This window comes from Carlito syrichta, unplaced genomic scaffold (assembly GCF_000164805.1).
Source record: "Carlito syrichta isolate Samal-C Ts95f unplaced genomic scaffold, Tarsius_syrichta-2.0.1 Scaffold308898, whole genome shotgun sequence".
NCBI classification, from domain to species: Eukaryota; Metazoa; Chordata; class Mammalia; order Primates; family Tarsiidae; genus Carlito; species Carlito syrichta.
In genome coordinates this window covers 135,097-144,639 of record NW_007252994.1, presented here as the reverse complement: position 1 = coordinate 144,639, position 9,543 = coordinate 135,097, and the positions used below count along the sequence as shown (strand labels likewise).

Here is a 9,543-nt window from a genome sequence, read left to right as displayed (position 1 = left end):
AGGGTGGCGGGAGGAGGCGGTGGGTCACCAGGGGCGCTGGAAGAGACCGCACATGTGCACCAAGTGCCCAGATGGTTGAGCCCTTCCCTGCCTCCCCCCAGGTCCCCCCGGCAGCTCTAGTCCCGGACTCAGACCGTTCCAAGTGCGGTCCAGGCCTCCCCTCTTCCAGCTCCATCCTCGCCCGTTCTTGCCCGTAATGAACCCTTGGGGACCCCAGGAGTGGCCACCTGCTCGCGCCTTGCAGCCTCGCCCCCGTCCATCCCCTGCCTGGACCGCCCCGCCCCGTCCCTGCCCCTCCACCTGTCCTAAACGCTTCGTTGTTGCTTCTGGGACCAGCTCCTGGGATTCCTCCTCCAAGAAGCCTTCCCTGATCTTGAAACCATGCGGGATGCGTCCCCCTGTCCCTCCAGCCTGCGGGCTGCCGTCTGTCACCGCCATCCTCATGCTGCCTCTGCCCCTCGACCGGGACCTGGCCGTGTTGCCCCCCACCCCAGTCCCAGCTCTATGCCTGGCCCGGGGCCGGCGCCCAGCAGTGTAGATTCAGGGAAAGTGTCGTGGGAGTCTTGGCCATCCGGTGGTGAGGATGTTGGTTCAGTCCTTAGTCAGTCCGTGTTCTTGGAGGCTTCCATCCAATGCACTGTGCGTGGGTGAATCGAATGGCTGTCTCGAGACAGCCTGGGACCAGAAAGGGGGTGAAGGCAGCGGTGTGTCAGAGAATGAGGGTTCCTAACTCAGCCACTGCTCAGAGAGAAAACAGCTCTGGGGAAGCCCCTTTGTGTGGTGGTCTTGGGGTCCTAGGAATGAAGGCAAAATCACCCTGAGAACCAACTTGCGGGATCACCAATCCCACGAGCCACCTGCTGCTCCAAGTTGGAACTGGCCACTTTCACCCCATCCTTCTCGGGCCAACCCCTCCCTAGAGCTTTGCAGTCCCAGGAGTTAAACAGATGCAGCAAGTGACCATGGGTTGAGCTGCATTTATTAAGCACCTGCTGTATGTACGAACACCTAGCGCCCCAGCACTCTGGCTACCCAGGCTGTTTGGGAAATGTGCGATTTCCCTAAATCCAGTGTCTGTCAGCGCCTCTTAGTCAGAAACCCCTTTTTATCTGAATCCCGTTTCCGCAAAGCTCTCCAAGCGCTGGCAGCCCCTTCCCACTTTGCCTTGTGAAGCTGAGTGAGTGACTGCCACCCAGGACCTCACAGGGTCCCCAGACGGCCGTTGCGAGCACAAGTCCTGCCGGCTGAGAAGTGTGGGGTAGGAGAGCGGGCCCAGAGCCCACGGTGCTGACCTCAGGGACCGCCTGGCACTCAGAGGCACAATTGTGCGCCTTCACTTCAATGAAACCCCAAGAGCCCTTTTATTTCGTGGCCGTTTTCCAGCGTGATGATTCATTTGTCGGCTTATGATTCTTCGAGGCTTCCATCCAGTTCGCTACGCGTTGGTGAATCAAATGCGAGTCACCGAGTTTATTCCAAATGCGGGGCATGGTGTTGGGAGAGGGAGTGTCAACAGATTCACCAAGTGATCCTTTCTCCTCTCTCCTTCCCTTCCATGCACGCTACTAGGGAGCACTGTTCGTGGAGTCTTCCTGATTGCTTGGGGGTCCCTTTGAGTTAGATCCCGGCTTGGTGAGAATCTGCTATGCCCACTTAAGGGAAGCGTGGAGGCAGTCAAGTCTGGTGGGCAGATCCCTGACGTCAGCCCCGGGGAGCCCTTGGCTAGAATCCAGGCCCATCACCGACTCACTGCGCGGCCTTGGACAAGTCATCACACCTCTCTGAGTTCCTTGTGCAAAGCGGGAATGTCTTCTGCCTCACGGGTTGCTGGCGGGAGATCAGAGAGGGCTTGGACAGGGTAGGATCGTGTCTGCTGGAAACGGGGCTGGGAGTGCGCGTTGCCCCCCTGAACACGATGACTGAGTCACAGGCTCCAGGCAGGCTGTGCCGCGGCTCTGCCAGTACTCACAGGTAGGGCCGTGCCCACATGCAGACGCTCCAGACGTGCGTCTCCAGCGAGTGCCCCGTCTGATCCGGCCACGTCTGTGCCTTTGCTGGGCAGTCGTCTTTTGTGCGTTACCCCATCTTTTTGGGGTCGAGGCCTCGCTCTGTTGCCCAGGCTGGAGTGCAGGGGTGCAGTCACGGCTCACCACAGCCTCGACCTCCGGGACTCAGGCGGCCCTTCCACCTCAGCCTCCCGAGTTGCTGGGACCACTGGTATGCACCGCTATGCCCAGCTAACTTTTTATTTTTTTTGTAGAGATGAGGTCTCGCTATGTCGCCCAGGCTGGTATCCAACTCCTGGGCTCAGGAAATCCTCCCCCCTCAGCCTCCCAAAGCGCTGGGATTACAGAGGCAAGCCGCCATGCCCGGTTACCCTGTCTTCTTTAAGAGCTAGTTGTGGACGTTAAATGAGATCATCCGTGATCTACTTAGAAGAGTCTCTGTTCTCCAGTGGGTGTTCCACTGAGGCTGGGGCACCTTCTGGGGGGAGGGCTTGTGGGTTCGAAGGAGCAGCAGTGGTTATCCTGGTGGTCATGGGCATGAGAGCTAACATTTCCCGGCTCTGCCTTTGCTAGGTTTGTTTCTGCTGTTGGGAGGACAGTGCGTGATGCCCCAGGTCAGTGGAAGAGCGACTGTCCCCGCTGTCGCCTCCGATTGGCCAGGACCGGCCACACCCAGGGGTCTAGAAGACCAAGAGGTGTCCACCTTTGCCACCTTGGCTGTGGATTCTGTTCAGGGCCTGACATTTTGGTCACTGAAGCAGTATTTTCCTATGTCTTTATTACTGGTGATTTTATGAGATTTAGAGAAATTAATATGCTGCCTGACTTCAAGAGTTCAGAACAGCAGGTTCTAAAAAAAAAATTGTTCATGGTCAGATCTCATTGCTTGACCCTGACATTGACCTTGGAAGCTCCTGTGCCCCTTTCCTGCTGTAGGGCCTCTCCCTCCAGCATCTTGACATACGTCCTGACTCTGGTTCCTGCAAGTAAAACCCAGACGACACTGGTCATCAGATAAGTCCCTTGTGTTGATGTCCTGGCGGCCTGGCTTCTAATTTCCTGGGTTCTTTCCCCTGCTTGGGATTTCCCCTCCTTCTGGAGGAAGTTTTCAGGCGCCTGCTGTGTCAGGAAACAGACGTGATGGTCTGCACGTTCAGACAGCCCCCGCCCCAGTGTGCTTCCCCCGTGGCAGGTTCAGTGGGGGGGTAGCGTTATGTGGTGTATGGGAGAGGCGGAGGCCCTTTCCTGAGGCCAGTGTTCACGAGTGTCCTGCTGAAATGAGACCCCAGTCGCCTGCCCGCATCTGAGTCCCAGGGCTGCCACAGCAGAGCTCCACAAACAGGTTAGGGTCAGGGTCAGAAATCCACTCCCTCGGCGCTGGCAGCTGGGGTCTGAGGTCCAGGTGGGGGTGGTGTTGGGTCCACGTGGTTTTCCTTCTACGTCTGTGTGTGTCCTAATCTCAGCCCCAGTCTCAGTCCCCAGTCCCTTTGGCGTGGGGCCCACCCTAATGACCTTGTTTTAAAGGCCCTGTCCCCAAATGAGTCATGGCCTGAGGTCCTGGGGGTTAAGGCTTCCACATAAGGATTTTGAGAGGATGCATTTTGGCCCGTAGCAGTGTTTCTAGAAGCTTGCAGAGCCAAGGGGGCTCTTCGCTGCCTTGCTGCAATGGCTCTCCTCTCCAGTCCCGAGGGCATTGCCGAAAGTGTGTATAAAGTTCTAGAGCGACTGATAGGTGATTCAGACAACCCTCCATCACCTGGTGGAGCCTGGTCTCACCCCTGTTGGATTCAGCTCCGCCTCGCCTCCCTCTGGACGCTCTCCCAGATAACCAGGCTGGGCGAAACGGCCCCCCCGCGCTGCTTCCTCTCGGCTGTCCTGGGTTCGAGCCATCCGCTCACCTGCTTTTCCTCTTCATTAGACTGTGAGCCCCTTGAGGGCAGGGTCCCGGCCTGAGTTCTCTCTGTTTACCCAGGGCCTTGGGAAGGGCCTGGCTCAGAAAAGTTGGTTTCGTAGAGCTGAAGTTGCACTGTTGTCTGCTCGCTTTATTTTTCTTTCAAGAACCCAAGCCCTTCTCTGTTGTTCACCTCCAGGCAAATAGGAGAGAACTTAATCGTTCCTGGGGGAGTGAAGACCATTGAAGCCAATGGGCGGATGGTTCTTCCTGGAGGCATCGACGTCAACACGTGCCTGCAGAAGCCATGCCAGGGGATGACCGCAGCCGACGACTTCTTCCAAGGGACCAGGGCAGCGCTGGTGGGCGGGACCACGATGATCAGTGAGTGGCACGGTCCCCTGCCTTGGGGACGCGGGCTGTGAGTTCTGCCGGCGTCGCGAGTGGCTCGGTGTACGCCAGGCTAGAGACGCTTTTGACTGTTATTCTCACTGCAACCCTACCATCAGGTCGATATTTTACAAGGCGTTTTTGCATGTGCCGCTGTGATATATAGGATGGTTTACCAGCAATACGGACATTAACATTTACAAAAGTTATTGTAATGTGTATTAAATACGATAACTGGCATATTGTGGGTGTTATTGCTTAGGATGAGATTGAAGCCAGGATTTAGATTTTTAGAAACGGAATTTATTTGAAGAAACGTATTAAGTAAAGACGTGGATTGTAGAGCGACAAAGTAAAAAAAAAAAGAAAATCCTGTACCAGGATGTGGAGGTGGCTCAAGTTTCAGAACCAGTGACCTGGGTATGATTATGAAAGACGGGAAAGGCCTCAGAGAGGGGAAGCACCTTGCCCAAGGCAGCCCAGCTGGGAATGGTTGCGTGGGTCAGCACCGTGGCAGTGATGCTGTGATAGTGCCACATAACCAACAGTCCCAAATCTCAAGCAACCCTTGTCTTTCTCATTTTGGGGCTGCAGGAGGGTGGTTGGGGGCTGGAGGGGCTCTGCTCAGCTGTGGGCTGGATTTGGGGGCAGGCTGGCTCTCCAGTTCTGGAACGGATGGCTGCCTGGCCATTCTGTTCTGGTGAGGGGGAGGGCGAGGGCACCTGGCTGAGACTGGCCTCTCCTCCCCCCACCTCATCCTCCTCACGTCAGTGCTGTGGCTTTCAGCCCCTTCTTCGGACCAAAGCCAGGCACCAGGCCAAGTCCGGGGTGGCCGGGAGGGCGTCCTGCCACAGTGAAGCACAGTGAGGTGAGGGACAGAAGGAAACACTGTGGACAGATGGTAGCCCCGTACCACGGCAGCCTGTCTGGGGGGCGGGACCCTTCCTCTCCTGCCCTCTGCAGCTTGGCTCTTTTCGATTCTTCTCTGCATGGGTGCTTTTGCTCAGATTCCATTTCAATAGGTGCTTTCACAGACCCAGGCAACCGTTGACTGTCAGTGACCTTTCAACTGTCAGGCTCTCCCATTCCAGGCGGCTCATCTGTGGGCTGTCCAGGCAGGCCCAACTCTCTCCCTCCTGGGAGTCCCTTTGGAAGTGCAGCTGGGGGGCTAGGTCCCATGGTCCTGGGGGCACTCCTGCATCCCAGCTGCCCTGTGTCCTCAAGGAAGGGCTCAGCTCAGGAGGCAGGCGCTGTCCTGACCCCTCCTGCAAAGGGCAGCCCGTGAATCTGCTGTGTGGGAAAGTGGGAGGAGCCCAGGCCTTGGACTTGGGCCGCCTTGACTTGGATCCCAGTGGCCAGGGCCTGAACCTGACCCCAGCTGCTTGGCAGCTACATGCCTGCGGGCTGGCACTTAGCTTTTCCGGGCCTCCACCTCCCCGTCTGTAACACGGGCTTCACGCTCAGACGCCCCTGGGGCCGTTGGGAGCCATACATGAGTTCCTTGGGGCAGTGCGTGGCGCGTGAGAGCTCTGAGAGGTTGGGACGGAGGTTCTGGCCCAGGAGACCCGCACAGAGCAGGGTACAGAGCCCCAAACCAGCGGCCAGACCCTGGGGCCCGCCCTTGCTGTTCCCCAGCCCCAGCTTCAGGGCCCTGGGTCATTCCTCCTGCCTGTGATCGGCAGCGTTCGATGTGTGTTTCACAGAACTCCCGAAACCTCTGCAAGCACCCTGAGGACCACCGCTGGGGGGATCTGAGTGGGGGCGGAGAAGCCCTGAGTCCTCACCCCATTTCTCATTCAACACATGTTGATTAAGCGTCCTTTTGCACCAGGCACTGTGAACAGGCAGAAGCGATGCTTGTTGTTCAGGGGTGTGGCGTCTCACAGGGTGTCACTCACCACCCACACGCGCGACTGTGCACCATGGCTGGCGCTACAGAGGAGAGGTGTAGAGTTCTTTGGACCGTGGAGCAAGGGCTCAGGGAAGCCTTTTCTAAAGAAGCGACATCCAAAGAGGGGTCTGAGGGATGTGGCAGAATTAACTGGGTGGGAAGGGTGGAGAAGAGCCAAGCTCCAGGAGGAGGCACCCAGAAGCAAGTGCCAAGGCCCTGGGGCGGGAAAACACACCTCCCGTTTCACAGGCCAAAAGAAGGGTGGCAAGGCAGGAGTGCAGAGATGGAAGAATGGAGTCGTGTGGGGTGAGGCCGGAAAAAGAGAATGGTGCTGGGCCTCAATGGCCGCGGTGACAACTTGTTTTTTCATACGGGCCATGGGCAGCCACTGAGGGACTTTGAGAAGGGAGTGAGGCGATCTGTTTTGGGTTTTGAAGAGGACAGAGTAGCGTGGCCCGTATGGGATGTGGCTGGACCATTTGCAGGTGATGGCGTAGCTCAGCTGAGAGGTGAGGATGATGTGACCATGGAGTGGGTGGACGTGGACAGCTCCAGGGATCTGGAGGAGGGGGATCCACAGAACCTAGTGCTGGATTAGGTCGGGGCACGTGCAAGGGAAAGGAAGAGCCAAGGGTGACCCGCAACTGTGGCTTGTGGCGCTGCCAGGTGGCCATGTCCTCACCGCGGGGCGGGGCTGGGGCAGCTTTGCCGATGGGGTGGGGAGAGGACAATATGGCCAGAGGCTTGGGACATTTTGTTTTGGGGGGTGTTTGATCATCTAGTGGAGATGTCAGGGATGCGACTGACTCTGGCGCCGAGGCCGGGGCACATTTCCATAAGCAGGCGCGTAGGAAGACACGTTCTCGGGCCGAGGCTTCAGGGGTTCAGCCACTCCGTGGACAAGTGGAGGAGGGAGAGTCCCTGGGGAGAGGAAGGAGCAGCAGGCTCAGAAGTGAGCAGGAAGCCAGAAGGTTGTGTTGACTTGGAGGCCGCAGCGGAGCGAAGTTGAGGCCCAGAGAGTGAGGGCCGCGTGCTTCTGTGAGACCCGGAGGGTGCGGGTCCAGTCCGCAAAGCCTGGTGCGTTGGTGGGTGGAGGAGCGAGAGGGAGGAGGGTGCAGAGACTGCTCTTCGTGATGGCTGGCCGTGAAGGGCGGGTGTGGAGAGACCCAGGGCGGCGGCTGCCGGGTCTGCGAGTCAAGGCCCGTTCAAAAGACAGAGACTCCCCTCGGGTCGACTTCACACCAGGTTTTTGGGAAAAAGGGATGATGAAGGCCACCTGCGTATTCCCTGGAGCCCTCTTCCTCTGGGCCTTCAGCGCCAAGAAAGCAGGCTGAAGGGTGGGTAAGAGTTCGGATGGAGCCGGGCTCGGTGGCTCCGCCTGTCATCCCGCGCCTTTGGGAGGCTGAGGTGGGTGGACGGCCTGAGCCCGCGGGTTCGAGACCCACCTGGGCAGCGAGACCTCATCTCTACAATCAATCAAAAAATCAGCCGGGCGGGGTAGCACGCGCCTGTAATTCCGGCTCCTTGGAAGGCTGAGGCGGAAGGATCGCCGGAGCCCAGCAGGTCGAGGCTGCAGGGACCGGGAGCGGCCACTGCGCTCCAGTCTGGGCGACGGAGTGAGACTCCAACTCAAAAAAAAAAAAGAGTTCAGACTGTCTGACAGGTCTCAGAAAGTGTTCTCTCTACCCACTGGTTGTGTGACCTCCGACAAGTTCCTCGTCTTCTCTGAGCCTCAGTTTCTTTTCATCTGTAAAACGGGGCTATTGATTTTCACTTCATAAGATGGCTGTGAGCATCAAAGGACACAATGTCTGTAAAGCCTTCAGGGCAGTGTTTGATGCACAGTGAGCATTTGATAATGAGTTGTGTGATGGCAACGATGATGACAGTGGTGGTGGTGATGGCAGTCATGGTGACAGTGACGGCCGTGGCAGTGATGGCGGCGAGAGTGCTGCGGGAGTGGGTGTTGACAGCGATGGTGTTGATGACGGGGGTGGTGGTGGTGGCGGCGGCGGCAACAGCGTTAGTTGTAATGGGGTGATGGTGATCATGGGGGCGGCCATGAGCATGGTGGTGGCGGTGGGGGTGGTGGGGCTGACGGTGGTCCCGGTCATGGTCCTGGTGGGGACGGGCATCGCTGACGATGGCGGTGAGGATGCTGCTGGTGGTGACATGGCCACCATCGGAACACTTGGTCCTGAGCATCGTGACGCGTATTTCTCTGTCCCAGTTGACCACGTCGTTCCCGAACCTGGGTCCAGCCTGCTGACCGCCTTCGAGAAGTGGCACGAAGCAGCCGACACCAAGTCCTGCTGCGACTACTCCCTCCACGTGGACATCACGGGCTGGTACGATGGTGTTCGGGAGGAGCTGGAGGTGCTGGTGCAGGACAAAGGTCAGTTAAAGCCCCAGAACGGAGCTTTGGAATCTGTGTGTGTGGGTGGGCGGGCGGGTTTTTTTGATAGATCCACAGATTATGTGAAGTAAAACCCCTCTGTCTGCATCTGCTCTGCACCCAGCGTGAGCTCCGCATGGCCACAAGCACGGTGAAGCCAAGGCTGCCCTCTTGGCAGAGTCTGTTTCCTTCTTGAAAACCTCCAGAGGTGCCCCTGTCCACAGAAGCAGGCCCAGTGTCTGCAGCCCGGTGTGTAAGGCCCTCGCGGATGTAGCCTCACTCCCTTCCTCTCCCGTCACCCGACCTGGGTCCTCGCAGTCCTGGCTTCCGTCTGAAACCTGCTGTGCTGCTGGGCCTTTGCCCACGTGGGCCCCCTGCCAGGAATGCCCTTTCTTCTCTGCCTGCCACATGCTGCTGTCTTTCTTCGAGTTCCCCAGTCAGAATTGCTTCGATCTTGACTATCCAAGACTGGTGACTTGGGCCTTTTGGGGGGCAGTTTTTTCATGTTCTTGGATGATGGGACATTGTTGTCCTGCTCTTCCGTCAGACCCTAAGCTCTATGAGGGAGGGGACCGTGTCTGTCCATCTCTGCATCCCACCTTGTCGCCCCCTGGGGTCACACCAGGTGTCTCTGCACAGGGTAGACTCCTTACAGTGTGCATTGCATCAAATGGAGGTGTCCTGAGCAGAAGACACAAAGGAGGCAGAGAACAACAGAACAGAAGAGTCAGGGCATGGGCGGTCAGTCTACATAGGGGCAGTCTGGGGACTCTCTGAGGAGGCAGCCTTCAATGGAGGCGCTTCAAGCGGGGAGAGGGTGTGTTTTCAGCTTTTAAAATACACATGCTAGCCGGGCTCGGTGGCTCAGCCTGTAATCCCATGCCTTTGGGAGGCTGAGGTGAGGGGATGGCCTGAGCCCGCGGGTTCGAGACCCGCCTGGGCAGCGAGGCCTCATCTCTACAATCAATCA

The 9,543-nt window shown here is 57.9% G+C and overlaps 1 protein-coding gene across 2 annotated transcripts in view; it reads left to right on the top strand.

Moving 5' to 3' along the window:
- Positions 1–9,543, top strand: part of CRMP1 (collapsin response mediator protein 1) — a 52,122-nt gene that overhangs the window by 1,585 nt on the left and 40,994 nt on the right. The window contains exons 2-3 of one of the 2 annotated variants that reach the window (XM_021716746.1): positions 4,105–4,281; positions 8,409–8,573. In XM_021716746.1, the coding sequence (XP_021572421.1) occupies positions 4,105–4,281; positions 8,409–8,573 (342 nt within the window). Of the gene's footprint in view, positions 1–4,096; positions 4,282–8,408; positions 8,574–9,543 lie in introns of both variants that reach the window. The other variant, XM_008066377.2, reaches the window with a different exon arrangement.